This window comes from Polypterus senegalus, chromosome 2 (assembly GCF_016835505.1).
Source record: "Polypterus senegalus isolate Bchr_013 chromosome 2, ASM1683550v1, whole genome shotgun sequence".
Taxonomy (NCBI): Eukaryota; Metazoa; Chordata; class Cladistia; order Polypteriformes; family Polypteridae; genus Polypterus; species Polypterus senegalus.
In genome coordinates, this window is record NC_053155.1 from 199970299 (window position 1) to 199988129 (window position 17831).

At 37.4% G+C, this 17831-nt stretch overlaps 1 protein-coding gene across 5 annotated transcripts in view; it reads right to left on the reverse strand.

Moving 5' to 3' along the window:
* The window catches only part of dcaf6 (ddb1 and cul4 associated factor 6), a 215694-nt gene that overhangs the window by 121336 nt on the left and 76527 nt on the right, over nt 1–17831 (reverse strand). For all 5 annotated transcript variants that reach the window (XM_039745175.1, XM_039745173.1, XM_039745172.1 and 2 more), the window contains exons 2-3: nt 15228–15289; nt 9864–9956 (exon numbers count right to left, since the gene is read on the reverse strand). In XM_039745175.1, coding sequence (XP_039601109.1) covers nt 9864–9956; nt 15228–15289 — 155 coding nt within the window. The remainder of the gene's footprint in view (nt 1–9863; nt 9957–15227; nt 15290–17831) is intronic.

Sequence of the window (17831 nt, forward strand, 5' to 3'; positions counted from 1 at the left end):
GTATATGGGGCACAATTATTAGAATACCTTTAATAAAACCAAATAAAAGAGCATGTTACCCAGGAACTCTCTTATTGTCTATGACCATTTCATGTTTCCCTGGGGTATAAATATGAGGTTGCACAAATGTAAAAATCCTTTGATCATCCATCAACACGGGCATAACCAAAAAGCTTTCCACTCAGAAGACACTAAAGGTTTTTGACATTCACAAGTTAGGCAACAGTTATAAAAACAATCATAATCAGCTGAATATACTGTTATTCACTATCGGGCTAACAAAAAAAGAATCAGAAGTATGACAAAGCCAAAAATGTTTTAGGAAGAAGATGTATCAGCATACTGCCCCCATGCAAAGTGAGATGGATAGTAAGATGGGAAAAGAAAAACTACAGTACATTTAAGAACAACACACAAAATGCCATGCAAAAATAGAATTACAAATGGAACCATTTGTTGTGGTCAGATGAGACAAAAAATTAATTTCTTTCTCATACACACCATCATTGTTCTTGGAACAAAAAGAGCACAGCATGCAAAGTAAAAAATCTGATAGCCATAAATGGTGGATCATTTTTGCTTTGAGTCTGTTTTGCTGCAGGTGTTTGAAGAGTTCTTGTGAAGATTAATGGAAGAATGAATACCACTATACCAGTAAATGTTAGCCGAAAATCTAGCTGCCTCTGCCAGAATGCTGAAAATGTGTCGTTGATGGACCTTAAAACAAAACAGTGACTCCCAAACACTTATCAAATTCAACACAGAAATAGTTGCAAGTGTACAAAATGAAAGTTTTGCATGGCCATCTCAGTTTGCAAATGTGGACCAAACTAAAGACTTGGAATGTGATTTGAAGAGTAAGTTACACAAGCACAAACTCAAGAATGTTAAAAACTGGAAATGTTCTGCATACTGTAGAGCATTAGTTGAAGATACATTTAGAAGTGACAGGGAAGGCTTCACTTAATATTAATCATGGAAGTGCCAATATTTCTGAAAGCTACATTTGCAATGAAAAATTTGCTATTACAATTAATTTTTTGTTAAAAAAGTTATACTAAAATAAAAGATAAGGCTTACCCATTTATTCAAGCCCAAAATATCACTCAGTGCATGTGCAGCTTCACTCAATTTCATGAGGGGTGCCAATATTTCTGGAGTTGTTTTTAATGAGACAAACAAACTAATCACCAAATTAAATAAAATACCACACAGCCAAACACAACTTAGCTGAAGCCTTCAGAAGAAAATAAAGCTTTGAAAAACTGATGCCTCTTTAGGTATTATTAGCAGATTTTGAGTCATAAATATAAAATTACCCAAGATGTTGAAAAAATAACTTTTTTTTTTTTTAGAACAATCTAGACGAGAACAGGCCATTCAGCCCAACAAAGCTCGCCAGTCCTATCCACTTATTTCTTCCAAAAAAACATCAATAGCAACAGAGTGTTGTACTGTCTTAGCCATAGATTGATACAGGTGAAAGTAGGGTGAAATGACGCCTTTTATCGGCTAATTCAATAGATTACAAATGCAAACTTTCGAGGCAGCTAAGGCCCCTTCATCAGGCAAGGTGTAACAAAGAAATTGAAAAATACTCTTGCTTATATTGGGAAAGCAAAGTGATTTTTTTCTTTCTTCTTAACAACCTTTTTGTTCAAATGTTAGCAAAATGAATACACCTGAATTGAATTAACCCTGAATGAAGAGAACAATGAACTAATAAAATGTAGAGATAAGATAACCATCACTAGAGAAAGTCCTGTAAGGTTTTTTTTAAAGTGCATTGTCTGTAAGATAGGCCTCTGATGTAGTCAGCTGATCAATCAGTCAGATTAGACTTAAACCACTGGTGGGCAGTGCCTGACATACCCAGAATGTTCCCCATTCTAAACAGTAGAATGCCATATTTGACAGTGTCAAATGTTGCACTGAGGTCTAACAGAGAGACTGGAGGCTAGAACACACTCAAGAACTTTTAACAGACAAGATAAGTGAGAAATAGGCAAAAATTGTCAGCATCAAGACCAGACGATTTTAATATGGGGTGACAGAAGTGATTTTAAAAGTAGCTAGCGTAAAGTCAGTGTCAAGGGATATATTTATTATTGTTGTAACAGTCAGGATTATGATGTGAAGGCAGTATTTAAGAAGTGTGGTGGGGATGGGATCCAGTACACAAGTAGTCAGCCTCATTATGCAAATTAAGTCATTAACAAATGCAGATGTGACTAGTGAAAATTTAGAAAAAGAGCTGGATGGAGTGGGAGGACTAGGAAAGATACAAATGGATCATAGATTTATCTTAATTACAGTAAATCATTTAGATTTTAAATGTTATTACAGAAAAATTGGAGGAATTTTTCACAGACTTCAGTAGAGGAGGTAATGGGGTCAGATGCAGATTGAAGTGGTTTATTAACTACAGAGAACAAAAACCCGGGTTATCATGGGCACTTTCTATTGATCTGCCACAATACGTGTTCTTGGCTGCAGTTAGTGTATCTATTTAAGACCTTTGATGGTCAAAAAAAGTCTGGAAGTGCAAAGTGAAGCCAGTCTTACATGACATTCTCTCAAGGCGTCAGACAGCTGCTTTCATAGACCATAATTCTGAGCTATATCATGGACTTGTTTTATCTAGTGCTGAATGAAGGGCTGAGTTACAGCAGTTAACAAGACTGTCTAGAGCATATGGAATAGGGGATGACAGAAAAAGATCAGAAATGGATCCAGCAAGGACAGAGGGACAGATATTTTTAAAGTTTCTGGAAGAAATTTGACATTTACATTACAGGTAAGCAGAGGGAGAGGTAATGAGGCAGTGAAAAGTACTGCTTTATGGTCAGAGAGGGCCAAATCACTGCTATGAGTACTGCCGGCAAATAAGCCAGATGAGCAGATTAGGTCTAATATATGACCATCAGAGTGGGAAGGAAAATCAAAATGTTGCAAAAAGACAAAACAGTCTAGCAAGGACAGGAATTCATTTCTCAATTTACATGCAGAAATGTCAACATGGATTCTGTAATCGCCAAGAACAATGACTCTCTGGGAAAGGGAGCTTAAGTGAATCAATAATTCAGTTGGATCACCTAAAAAGACCTATTGTATTTTGGAGGACAATAGAGAACAAAAAGTAAGACAGTACCAGATTTTGTTATTAGTTTAAGAACCAGACACTCGAAAGACAATGGTGCATTAATTGGAATTCTTTTGATGTTTAACTTGGATCTAAGAATTATTGTAAACCCTCCTCCTTGATCTGCGAGTCTCTGTGAAATAAATGTATCTGGATGGTGTCTCCTCCGTAAAAGATGTAAATTCGTTTGGTTTTTGCCAAGTTTCTGTTAAGCATAGCATATCAAGGTTGGAGTTAATAATGAATTCTGATAGCACCAATGCGTTCTCATTAACATTAGAATTACCAGAGCCTATGAAAAAACTCATAGATCCGGACCACCATAAATCCGTACGCACCCCTCCGCCAGCATCTTTTGTCCTATAAATGTGCCGATAAAGATAAGCAGCAAGCAGCCTGCTATTCCATCCCCCACTACCGTATGTCCTGGAGTACAAAAGAAACAGCATACAGCAACACGCGGGGACTGGCAAGATCGGTGAAAAATAACACACAGTCACTGATTACAACCGCAAGATGTTTTGCGAACGAATATGAGTAATATGAATAATGTTGCATCCGTGCCATGTTTTCTGAAATGTACTACACAGGTCATAAAATGAATAACTCCAAATATCATATATACCTATGTCTCTTGTTTTTTTTTGACATCATAGACCATAAGGTGCATACTAATTCAGCGTGAGCAGGAACACTCAATAAAACTGAATAAAAAAAAAATCAAGTGACGGTGAGATACGAAGAAGGCAGATTCACCAGCGTTTGTGTGTCAGCTTTTATCCCTGCAGATCACAAAATGTCCAGTTCCATTGCCTCAAAACACCACTCATATCTACAGTTATTCTTAGTTTCAAATAAAAACTAACAGAGTCAGATCCCAGGGGCGATAGTATGTATCGTGATCGTGACTGAGAGAATAAAAGTGAAAAAAAAGGTAACTTTTACAAGTCTTATAAATGTACACTGTCTGTTACATACACAAACTAAGTGTATGTGTGTATTGTATAATATTAACAATAAGAGCAGCTCACTACTGAAAACAGCAAATATAGGAGGCAGTCGGGATCGAAACAGGGACTCTCGATTACAAGTCAGCAAATCTTACTGGTACGCCACGGAAGCTGTTGTCTTTTCCTTGAACCTTCTGTGAAAGTGTTTATTTAATCTTTGGACTTCAGGCTTCATACATTATATGGTTTATGCCTACATTTTGTCATTTACTACTAAAATATCAAAAATGTTTCTGTTTTAAAAGTGTGTTTGCACAGATTATTGTAGAAACGGAACACACATGAAATGCATGTGTTCCAAATAACGATTTACTATTTCCACTCTAAAACTCCAGCACTTCACTCCCAGATAATCAATCAAGGCATGAGATGGGAGAACTTTGTGCATGTTCTGCGGTGGTGGGGGATGGAATAACAGGCTGCTTGCTGCTTGTCTTTATCAGCACATTTACAGGACAAAAGATGCTGGCAGAGAGGTGCAAACGGATTTAAGGTGGGCCGGATCTACGAGAGAGATCTTGTGTTAAACAATGTAATATTAGCTAATGATGGTTCATTGTGCACAGATCCATAACCAGAGTTTATTTTCTCATATTACAAATTTGGCACACTGACACTCTTATTTCCAAAGCTATGAGTAGAACAGCATATACCTGAACAAATGCTGCCAGTGAAATGTCCAATCGCTGCCTGTCAGTGGCAGCGACCTGACCTGCGATGTAAATATTTTGGGCACCTCACAATTCCAGTGGCATTTAGGACATTCCAGTCTGACCTTTTGCTCGGGACAAACTGTTAAATTTGCAGGAGTTTATAACAAGAGTATTTCAGCCTAGTAGAAAGCCTAGTAGAGGGCAGTTAAGCAGCACAGCATGGCAGACAAGCTGAGACAGGTGGGAAGGGGTGGCTCAAAAGAGCGACAATAGCAATGCAAAAGAAAATCCAGTAGAAGCATAGACTGATGCCACTGGGGAACTGATCCATTAAAAAAGTAGGAGATATTAGATGTCCATTCAGATAATTTCCAGAAGTTGGAGATTCCAACATATAACCATATACATATAACCATGGGTATTACAGGCGTGATCGCCTTAGTGCCACAAGCCAGGTGGGTGTAAACATCAGATCATTTATTTCTCCAGTTGAAGCATGTATAGAAGGCAGAACATTCCCAGTTCCTAGATCTCCATGATCCAAAGAAAAATGTTCATAAATCAAGCATCATACTGGAGCAGACAATCAAAAGAAAGTTCTGTCCAGTGAACTACAAAAAGATTCAATTCAGATCCAAATTCAATACAAAATGTAATCAATTGCATCCATGTACTGTACATATAGTAAGAGAAAATGAAAGGAGTACAAAAAATGAAAGGTTCAATGTGAATTTTAACATAAAGTGTTGTTAACAGGGTGGAGCAGCAGCAATATGGTGACATTATCTTTAGCTTTTAATGACTAATTACATTTGTGCTACCAAAAGCAAGTTGATATAAAGCAAGTAATGTTAACTGGTATTTTTTGCTGTTTTACACATTCGTGTAACTGTAGATGTTTTGTAACTTGGAGACTTTTAAAATGGCTTTTCTTAACATTAGAACACTAACTATTAATGTTTATTTTACAAGGGATTTTACTTTTTTAACACTTTTTTTTCACAATTTTCCTATCGTCATACCAACTTGTAATGCCCAATTACTACTTCACCCACCTTCACCGTTTCCAACGAAAATATAAAAGTGTAGAAACTTTTTGAACATCCCTCGTAATTATCCTTTGACAGCTAATGAAAAGCAGATTTTTTAAAAATTTTAAGTGAAACATGGTTTAGCAGTGATGAAGCTATCATACTAATTGAAATAGCCTCTTTGAAATTTTACTTTATTTATTGTGTTTTCTTACAAAAGAAAGGTGGTGGCTTCGCAAATATTTTCTCAGGCCAAATGAATTGTAGAGATAGGGCCCAACAGGCATAACATTATGGTCTGAATATTAATATTACAAATACATACACATGAAAATGTATTCAAATTTAGGTTATTCAGGGTGCAAAATATACATTTGTAATGTATGTAGTTTTAATGTTTTGCTATTATTATTAATACTTACAAATTTTTTGCTCACCACATGTCTGCAAAGCATTAAGTACTTATAACTTATGCACAGCAAATTAAAAGAAGCAGATGAAAAACAGTGCAAATTCAAAAGAACTTGGCACTTGAAAATACAGTCCTTCACAAAAATAAAATACCCCACACAAAGTGGTATAATCAAATACATGCAATGGGGCACAGTTCACACTGTCTTTTTGTAATACACATATAAAAATAGGACAAAACAATTAATGATTGCTCAAACATTTTAAATACAGTCATTGATCAGTTCTTATTCTTCTAGCAGCCAATAAATAAAAATGGGGATTCCAGTTAAAGAATAATATACTGGACTAAACTAAACTCTTTTTCTCTTATTTCCATCTTTACAGTTACAGCAAAAAAGTAATAAAGGTGACCTTCATTACACCCTATTGTTTTAACCATTATATGTCAATTTAATTGCAATCTAAGTTGCAGACTACATATACCAGTTGTTGGCTGAGTCAGCAAAAAGGTACACTGCTTTGAAAACGTACTATAAATTGTTATTTCAACACTATTGAGTCTTTAAGAAAATCAAAAATACTAGCCAACCCGCGGCGTACCATACGCCACATAATCAGGCCGGTTTTTTAATGATTTTTAAGCAGAGGGAGAAAATCAACATTTGAAAAATCGGTAATGTAATAAATCAGCAAGAAAAGCAACATTGTAACAATGCACAGAACGAACCAACACACAATCGTCTGAAGTGACTGAAAACTGGCGCACCGTCCTCGCGCCTTCTCCTGCCAGACGGAGGGATGGGGGTGCAGGGTGCGGAGTGTGGAACAGGAGGAAAGGAGAATGACGTTGATTCAGCTTCGTCCGTCATGCTAGTCTGCTGATTTCTTGTTCAGTATGCATTGCCCGCTCATGTGTCCACATCCAACTCGTCACTTGAGTCGGCTTCTTTACACAGTACAGATGTACCTGTGACTGACGTAGACTTTTCATTGCTCTGTGCGGTTTTAGCTGCTATTCTATATACTGTATATTCCATTAAGACACCCGACCACGGTAGTAGCGAGGTGGGAGGGGGGTGTGTACAAAGGGTTGGGACGCAACCAGTGGGAGCGTATGAGTCGCACTTAGTGGGACTTAGTTTGCAGCCCGAATGGGGTTCATCGGCTTACACACGCCGGGTAGACACACAGTCTACCCATGAACAAGATTTTAGCCGTATGTAGATGGAGCTGGAGCATTTCTGCGGGAATGGAGTGAATAAACTGTGCGGGCCCTGCAGTATCGTACTTTGCCTTCAGTGTGCCATTACACTGCTGCTCAATCAGCTCCATCTGAATCTGCACAGGTGCAGTTTCCACATTGACAAATTGGTTGTGAAACAACTCAAAATTCTTTTTTTGTTCTTTAAAGTCACCAAAGCGCCGTGCGCTCAGTTTATCAGTAAAGTGCGTAGTTGGGAACACCGTTGTGCCGACTTGGTTCAACATTACTTGGCAACAGGGAAAGTGGGGCAAGTTGCACTGGTGCATTTGTGTCTCCCATAAAAGTAGCTTCACTTGAAGTCACTTTGTGATTTTGCACGGGTAAAAAACGTCTGCTGAAGTGTCAGATTCTTCTTCAACTCTTCTGCTTTGCATTCAGGTCTTTCAGGTTATCCTGATGTTTTGTCTCATAGATTAAATTCTGTAATTACAGCCATATTAGCTCCACAAATGAGACACACGGGTTTACCGGCAATGTCAGTAAACATATACTCAGCCTCCCATCGGTTTTTAAAGGCTCTATTTTCAGAATCAACTTTTCTCTTCGGCATCGTGAGGGCTAGTTTCGCAATAACTTGCAGCATCATAAGCTAGACTTGATTAAAGTGGTAAGTGTTCAAAAAGGCAGCTGAAGCGCTGCATTATGGGATCTGTAGTTTATTGTGTTACCAGCGCTTCATATCACCGGGCCATTAATAACAATAATATATAAAATGATCTCGCGGGCCGGATATAATTACACGCTGGGCCGGATGTGGCCCGCGGGCCTTGAGTTTGAGACATATGATCTAAGAAGACACATGTTTGTCGCTGAAGCGAATTTGTGTATGTAGCGTGTAAAACAGTTTGCTATGGTGCATGCAGGCGTGCGTCGTAACCGAAAACTTTTTTTTAAAGACTGCCTACTTGATTGTGTTTTAACCTCAGTTGTAAAGGAATGTTTTAAGGACCCCATGGGATACCCCTCGGTTTTGGCTGTTTTTCTATATATAATCCACCAAGATGCCCGACCACGGTAGGAGGGGGGTGTGCACAAAGTGTAGGGACGTAATGAGTGGGAGCGTATGAGTCACATTTAGTTGGAATTCCACGGCTTGCAGCCCGAATAGGGTTCAACGGCTTACCCACGCCTCTCTGCGCTGGATAGACACACGGTCAATGTCATGCATAATTATTTATTGAATGCTAAACACTCCTGGAAAGAGACAAATTTCTAAAACAGGTTGGTGTGAGAATACAACAGTAAGTGAATGAAAAGATGGAACTCTGGAGAGAGCAAAATACAACACAATAATGAACCCGCGGCATAACAAATGGCGCGTGGCTCAGACGTGCATGTGGACTCTTACCACAGACGAAAGGAACTAACTAGGTGGTCGGTGAGTTTTTGCGTCTGGGCAAATGGGCAGGCAGTGTGAATGCCTAGAGAGCGAGGGTAGACGACGTCCGGTGAAAAAGGAACATTGGTGGGCAGGAAAACATCTTCCGTGTTCCTGCAGGAGCATCTAAGAAACATGTTTGTCGTGGAAGCGAATAGCTGTATGTAGCGTGTAAAACAGTTTGCAATGGTGCACACGGTCGTGCGTCGTAACTGAAAAGTTGGTTTTTAAAGACTGCTTACTTCATTGTGCTTTAACCTCAGTTGCAAAGGATTGTTTTAAGGATCCCATGGGATACCCCTCGCAAACCGTTTCACACGCTGCATATGGCGATTCACCTCCACTAGAAACATGCCTCTATGAACAGTCAACGTAGCTCGGAGGTGCATGACATTAACCTGACCTGCACTGCATGTGGCCTCTACGACAGACGAATATAAATGACGCCATTTTTTCTGTGTCGTCGCGTCCGAGTTAGTGGCCGTGGCCATGCGAGTTGTCGTCGTATCCAATGGTCTTGGAGTTGGTGGCCGTGGCTCTTTCCTACGTGCGCCATAGGTGTCTCACTTGTTGGCAGCTTAGTGAATCCACGCCTCTTCCGGCGTGCTTTCCATGGTTGTCTTGCCTTAGTGAATTATATATATAGATGCCAGGTATTTTCCATTGTCTTTAATGTGGGGGGGCGGGATCTAGTTTTTGCTTGCCTCAATGAATACTTAATAGTTCTGGCAAAAATTGAGTTTTAAGAATGAACTAAAAGGTGATCAGGAGCAGAACACTCAAAAAGCTGTCCAAGTTGCAGCTTTCACCAAATAAAAACCCAAAGAAATGTATTTTTATTTTGTTTTTTTCACCACTGTTTTAATGGATATCACCTTCAGTATCTAGCAAATAAAACTGTAAGCAACAACTGTTCAATATGAGCTGCATATCAGTATTATATTATTAGTTTCTTGAATAAAATGACTTACCTTTCTTTTATATGGGTTGGTTATTACTAAATTAGTGTCATCTGATCCTGATAAAATATATTCACCAGTATCATTCCACCAAATAGAATTTACCTGTAGTAAAGACAAAAATGTTTTTGTTAAGAGGCTTAAAAGGAAAATCAGATAATGATTTGAGAAGATGAAAAGCAACATGAATTGCATAGAAAGGTGTTTCTTAAAAGGTTAAGTCCTACACAAAGTTAAATGCTAACTAAGTGTGCACTAATGATAATGAAAAAAGTACATCACAAGGGGATGCATGCAATTGTGCATTAATGCTGTATTAAACTTCCAAACTAAAACAGTTAAAAGAAGCCCATGTAATAGTATAACTGTTGTGCACCTATAAACATTTGTTCATGTTCTCTTCAGAAGACTGGGAAGCATTTTTTCCTGGCTTGAATGGTGACAAAGTCATGTACAAGTTTTTTTAGCAAGTATCATTTTGCAGCTTTGGAAAATTACGTTGCTTTCAACATTCAATAATATCACATTAAGTAATCTAAATGAATATATAGTTACTCTCTCACTCCGTTGGTTATTTGCTGACATGTGGCCATTATATTAACTGTATAACTTTGTACTTTTGTTGCTGGGTGGGGTCCTGTAAAAAAGATAAGAGCTGGGCAGAATGTAGGAGAAGACTAAAGTATTGACTGTTATTTTAAAAACAGTGGAGTAATAAGCGGAGAGCCAGAAATGTGAGTGAAAAAAAAATACTGTATGTTGAACAGCTGAAATTAGACAGGAAAAAGTGGCCTGTATACCCTTGCACATACAACTGACTGGGGGGAAAACATCAATATGAGACAGGCATCTTCCAATAAAATTTGAAGAGAAGAGAATTTAATGAGTTCAGACCTTTTCATTTTGTCCTTTAATTTTAAAAAATACTCCTTGTATGAGCAAAAAAAGCAAGTGAATTGTAAACTGAATTGAATTGAAAAGATTTCTGGGATATTTAAAATCCAGCCAGGGAAAAAAGAAAAAAGGAAAGAGAAGAGCAATTAAGCAGCAATCCCTATGGTCACATCCAAGAACGGCTGATGATAAGGAAAAGTGGAAACCATGAGAAAAATCCTAGAGGAATTTAAGATGAAGAAGGCTGCATTTAGAAGGAAAGTTCCAACATTTGATAGGTGGGGAAGAGATTTGCGGGCCCCCATGCATAATGAAGGAGAACCTTAGAATGTGACCAACCTCTGATGAACTCTGCCTCTTCCATTTGTATAGAAAACATTTTACAATGAAAGAATTTGATTTTGGGCCGGATAACACTAAGTACTTAACGGGACAGAACAAGTTACAAACAAACTTAAAGACTACCTTGCATATTGTTCAAGGTGATGCTTTTTATGTTATAGGTGTTGTATGTGTTTTTTATTTTTGTCAGTATAGTCAATATAATTAATCTGGCATAACCTTATGAGTGATGTATTTAATAAGGGAAATTCAGTAAGACTATGTACAATAGGAAGGGCTTTTGAAACAGTATCTATTTTGACGGTGTATATAGGCCACTGAATTTAGCCACAATAAGCAAAGATAGGTAAGAAGTGGCTACAAGAGAAACAGCTTGTTTAAAAAATATAAGAATATTTATTTTGATAAAGAAGAACCTGCCCTTATAGCTTTGTAAACAAAAGCACTGGTAGCTTATGAGCCAAATTTGACTGTTTTATTTCTAAATTTGGTAAGCCTATTACCCTTGTATCCCTTTGGTAAAAATCTTTGAACATTTCATTTTATTACAACTGTGGGTTCTAATTAAGCCAACTCATTTTTTTTTTGTTTTGGCTTTACTTTTTTTTGCTTAATATCATATGTATATGCTCAATGTACATAGTGCCTATAAAAAGTATATACATTTATTGTTATAAAACATTGAATAACATTGAATAAAACATTGAATATTGTTATAGAACATTGAATAATTGAACAGTAGATTCGACTGAATTTTTAACATTGATCAACAAAAAAAGCTAAAGTGAAAACAGATTTCTGCAAAGTGATTTAATTACAAATATAAAATATAAAATGACTGGTTGCATATTTAGTAGAACCTTCAGGAGCCATTTTAGCCTTGAGTCTGAGTGGACATGTCTCTATCAGCCTTGCAGATTAGGATATTGAAATATTCACCATTTGTCTTTGCAAAACTGATGAAACTATTTCAGTTTGCAGTGGGATTATGAGTAAACAGCCTTTTTTCAGCCACAAATTCCTAATTAGATTGACACTAACCACTCCAGCCACTCCATGACACTAACATTGTTGTTTATAAGTTATTTATGTGTAGCTTTGGCTTAATGCTTGCGGTTGTTGTCATGCTGGAAAACGAACCTTCTCACAAGCCACATTTTTCTTACAGATGACATCAGGTTTTCCTCCAGGATTTCTCTGCATTTATTATACTCTCTACTCTGAAAAGCCTTCCAGAGTCTGCTGAAGTGAAACACCCCCAGCATACGATGCTGTCATCACCAGGTTCCTACGATTAGGGTGTGTTTTTTGGTAATGTGGTCCTTGACTCTTGAGCTACTCTTCTAAATGTCCTTCTGACTGTCAGAAATCTTTCAAGGAGCTCTTGTGCGTGGTTAGATAATTGTGGAGTGATGTTCCTTCCACTTGCGGATAATGGCCCCAACAATACTACTGGAAGATTCAGAAGTTTTGAAATACATTTGTAGCAAGTTGCATTGATTTGGTTTGCAACAATCAGGCTGCAATGGTCTTGGAAGAGCTGTTTGCTTTTACCCACCATCACATGTTTCTTGTGTGACACCTTGACAGCAAAACACCTTTGCATACTTCATTCAATATATACTAACCCAGCTGATATAAATTTGCACAGATAGGAGGTGGAATTTCTTTCTAAGTACTCATGGATTTCACTGGTTCCTTGCCTTTGTGTATCGCTTTTTCTTAGCATGTTCAATACTTTTTACCCATGTCATTCCACTTAATTACACATACCTTTATTTATGGCCTCTAATGATATGAATTTTATATACAGTGATACCTTGGTATACGTCCGCTTTGGAATAAGTCCAACTTGGTATACGTCCTGTTTGGACATGAAAAATTTTACTTGGTATACGATCTTTGTTTGGAATATGACTCGCGTGCTACCCTTGTTTACCTCTCTCTCAAGACAAAGCCACGACTGCCCACGAGCGTCAGTACGGCAGTTGCTAGCATTCAGTGAACAACCCGCGTGCTACCTGTTGTATATGATTGTTCAATGATGCTTTTGTCCATTGCTTTATGTTCAGGTGTTGATTGCTATGGTCTGCATCTTATGACTGCCGGAGGAAGGGGCATGGTTTAGAAGGCACAGTTTATGGAGAGTTGGTTAAACATGGCTCAAAATAAACAGAATTTGAAACGTTATTCTGAGTGTGTTGCTACTTCAATCTAGAGAACACTACACTACAATTGTTTACCTCTCTCGAGAAAAAGCCACGACTGCCCACAAGCGTCAGTACGGCATTTGCTAGCATTCAGTGAACCACCCACACTATAACTCTCATTTTCACGAGATTCTGTGTTTTTTCGCGTAAATTTGAATTGATTGTTGAAAAGTATGAAGGTGGCATGCGTATCTGGGACATGGCTGCTGCATACCATATGCCGAGAATGACGGTATCTACGATTGTGAAAAATAAAGAAGTTATTAAAAAGTAAATTGAGGTTAATTTTCATTTATTTCATCAAATTGCTTTTGTATTTATGTATTTTAGTATTAAGCAGTGTTTAAATTATTTTATACAACCCCATCAATGTATAATATGCCAATAACAATAGGATTTTTTTTTTCATGGGAACGGATTAATCATTTTCCCTTTATTTCTTATGGAAAAAATTCATTTGGTATATGTCCTGTTTGGTATAAGTACAAGGATCTGGAATGGATTAAGGACGTATACCGAGGTGCCACTGTATTTGTGAATGTCTAGAGTTAATACCAATGTCTGGTGAGAATTTCATGTGAACATCCTTATTGGAAATATATTTACTGAAAATAATGTTGAATACTTATTTACTCCATTGTATATACTTGTGTTAAGGTTTAATTTTGATGTTAATTAAAAGCACAAATTTTGAAATTATACAGCATGAAGCTGCCAGCAGTAATCCAGAGTCAAAGAAAGTATAAAAGCATTTTATTTTTAACTGAAAGGGATAAAAAGTCCAACCTCAAGGGAACTTGTATGCTGTGAGTAATGCCAACAAAACGGTCTCTAAGCATTTTTATAATTATGATACAGAACTAAGTAGATGTTGAATTGACTAAGGAGTGGAAGAATATTGCATATTATATTTTGCTGTATTTAATGTGTTTTATTTATTTAACATGTTTATGAATGTCTCATACATAATACATATTATATGTTATACTCGCTTTGCTCGCCAACCTCTCCCTCTAACACTATGTGCCACTGTGAAAAGGGGGGCGGAACGAACCCCAAGGAGATGTGGCCGCTCCTCTGAAACCCCTGTTAAACGGTGATACAATGGGAAACAAATTCCTTCTTTTTTTTACCTCCTCGTTGTTCAATCAGCTGCTGGCCACGTGATCTGCACTTCGCTCTCCTAACCCTCCTGCTTCCGCCCCCGCTACACGCCATTGTGAAAAAGGGGGCTGAACGCACCTTGAGGAGACGCGGTCACTCCTCAGAAACCCCTCTTTAACGGTGAAACAATTGGAAGCAAATAACAGTTGGTTTTTTTACCTCCTCTTTGCTCGATCAACTGCTGGCTTGTTGCTGCTCCTGTGCCGCGTAATCTGCATTTCGTGCAGGGCTTCAAACGTTTTAAAGTCACTGCCTTGTGTCTCTTGTCCCCCAGACATCCTCAAATACTAATCGATTTCTTTTTGTTGTTCTGTTATTTCCCTGAGTAATATTTTCCGTTTGTTTGCGCTAATTTGAGGTTTACTCTCATTTTCTCAAGATTTTTGAATTTTCCTACTTCCATTATCTCTAACCTGCTCTGCATGTGTATCATGGGACTTGCTTCCAAAGGTTGTAAGTATGACATGACTTGCTGGTCTCCCGGATAGCGAAAGTGTCTCTCTCTCTCTCTCAAAGATCTCTCTTCAAAAGATCATGTCTCGTCGCAGTCTCGTTCCAAGTTTTTTTTTTTTAAATAACAGAGATTTTCTATAAAATGGAACTTGACATAAATTATTCAAATTTAATCCAGTTCTCAATTTTATTGGTAAAGGAAGATATGGGTTAAACATAGATAGGTTAAACTATAGGTACTGGCTCAGGAAATAAAAAGGGGGCTATAGTGGAAGTTTCACAATGTAATTAACTCTAGATATACAGTACTTACGCAGCCATCATGGACATTCAGTGTTGTCTCAAGTTTTAGTCTTTGGACAAATTCTCTTCTTCCTGGAAAAGTAGAAGATTTTAAATATCTGCAAAAATTATTTCTGTACATTTTATCACATAAACTAAAGATCCTTTTTAGTAGTAATGATAGACTGCAATATTTTTGTTTTGTCTTAAAAAGTGATTTAATATGATGTCAAAGGGCATTTCTAGAAGCTTTTCATGTCTTATTAGATATTACACATAAAAGAAAAATGTCTCATGATGGCAGCCTTTTAGTTTTTACAAATTCTTCTATGATGTCATTTAATTTTATACTTTAGGGCTCAAGATTATTTACCAAAACCATATTGCCTTTTCCTAAAGGTAACATGCTAAAGATCTACTGTATCATCAACTTATTGCAAACATGCCTTATGCTGGTTTGAAAACCTTATAACATTGGTTTTGGGTTTTTTTTTCTCTTCTTTTCTAAGGACTAATACAAGATATTCTTTATAGACCTGGGTTGATCTTATAGAAACTGACAATCGGATAGGACTTTCTTATGTCATCTCTCCACACATAGAAGCATGTGAAGTAAGCAAACATTATATAATAATAATATTTATATTGCACCTTTCCAAATGTTTGTTTTTACACAAAAGGGAGAGAAACAAAACAGAATACTATTACAGTATAGTCATTTTTGAACAGGTCTTGAACCCAAAGGTGGCTCACCAATTTGCCCATCTACCAACTTCCACAAAACACAGTTTACCTCCAACAGGGATTTTAAGGGCTGACTGGATGATTCTGGCATCAGTTTTTTTCCCCAGCATTAACCTCATACATAACTAGCCACGTATAAGCTTCATGTCCTATGTTAAAGTGTTATCCTTGATATTTTCATAATTAAAATAAACTGAATATTACAGGTGTTTATTTTTGTAGCAAAATTAAATATTGTAGGCTTATTGTTCAATAACTAACAAATATGTCTAATTTTCTTAAACATAAATAAGATTTTTATTAATACATTATTTACCAAGAACAATTATCCATAATACATATGCATCTGGTACGTACATATTAATATTAACAAAAAAGCATAAAAAACATTTATTTTTATAGCAACTTTTCACACAAATATAGGAGCTCGAAGTGGTTTACAAAATGTCAAAGAAGTAGATACATGAAAAGAAAAACAAATTAAAATTAGATAAGAATAATAATGGATAAAGAGTATACACAAAATAATGCACACTTAACATTAGTTATATACCATATTTTTCGCTCCATAAGACGCACCTGACCATAAGACGCACCTAGGTTTAGGAGGAGGAAAACAAGAAAAAAAAATATTCTGAACCAAATGGTGCACTAATATATTTAATAAAATATAGCTGAATAATACTTCAACCATGTAAAGTCAACAGCGGAATTAAGAACCATCATCAATGTCATTAAGAAATGAAAAGAGACTTTAATGTTCAAGCACTCTTCTAGTTTTCTGGAAACCCCCAAGAACTCCTCATCGCTAGTGTCAGAATTTATGAAGCTCAGTTGCTCACAATCACTTTGCAGGAGCATGTACCTATCATGCCGTATGACCTGTCCAAAGCCACCAAGGGACAAAGCACGTTTGGACCAATGTTCCCTGAAGTTATATCGCCAGTCCAGTCCCATCTCTATTTGTAATGCCACATAGCCCTTCATCTCATCTTTTGTTGTGGGTTTCCACTTTGAAAAATGAGAATGCAGTGCAAGCGCAGCCCGCAATTCAAAAAATTGCTCTGCATATCAGTTTGTCCCATCTGACAGTAGCTGAAAGGCAGTCTCAGGAAAGAACAGCCTAAAGTAGTCCAGTGGCTGGTAATCTATCGTGCGCAATAGCAAGCCATACTGTCTTGTGAAGTCTGGTAGCCAGTTTGGCTCCCACGGATCAATGTATGGGTATTCCTCCTACACGAACCTTGCCGTAGGTGCATCGGCTGAACGAATGCACTCAGCTGGCAGCCAATTAGCTGGGGCACCATTGACTGTTGTCCGATCAGCTGATGCCAATTCCTCACTCTCTTGCTCGATCTCCTGATCACTCTCAACAAAATCAGATTCTGAAAAATCAGAGTCTGACAGCAATAATGCACAAAACATTGTCTGCTGATTTCTGCACTTGCTTCGCTCCTTTGTGAGATGTTGATGCCATCTTGCCTTTGTTTAAATCTCGTAACTCATTTGCACACAAGGATTAGATGCTCAGTCAATAAGTCTAACATTCCTCCAAGCAGAGAGGGAATACCTGTAACCTAACAGTGAGTTTTGTCACCATTAACAGCTGATTGTCACCTTCTACCCCTGGATGTCGGCTTTTGTCAGTTAATACACATCACGGTCTGTGAGGCATTACTTGCTCCATAAGACGCACAAATATTTCCACCTACTTTTGGGGGAAAAAAGTGCATCTGATAGAGCGAAAAATACGGTAAATAAGTGAAATAGAGTCCTTAAATATAGAATTGTTATTTAAAGTCTCTAAATGACCAATGATAAGTCAGGTGGCCAGGGTGACCCACCTCCCACTGGACATTCTGCCCAACATTAATGTTCTTAAGTAGTACTT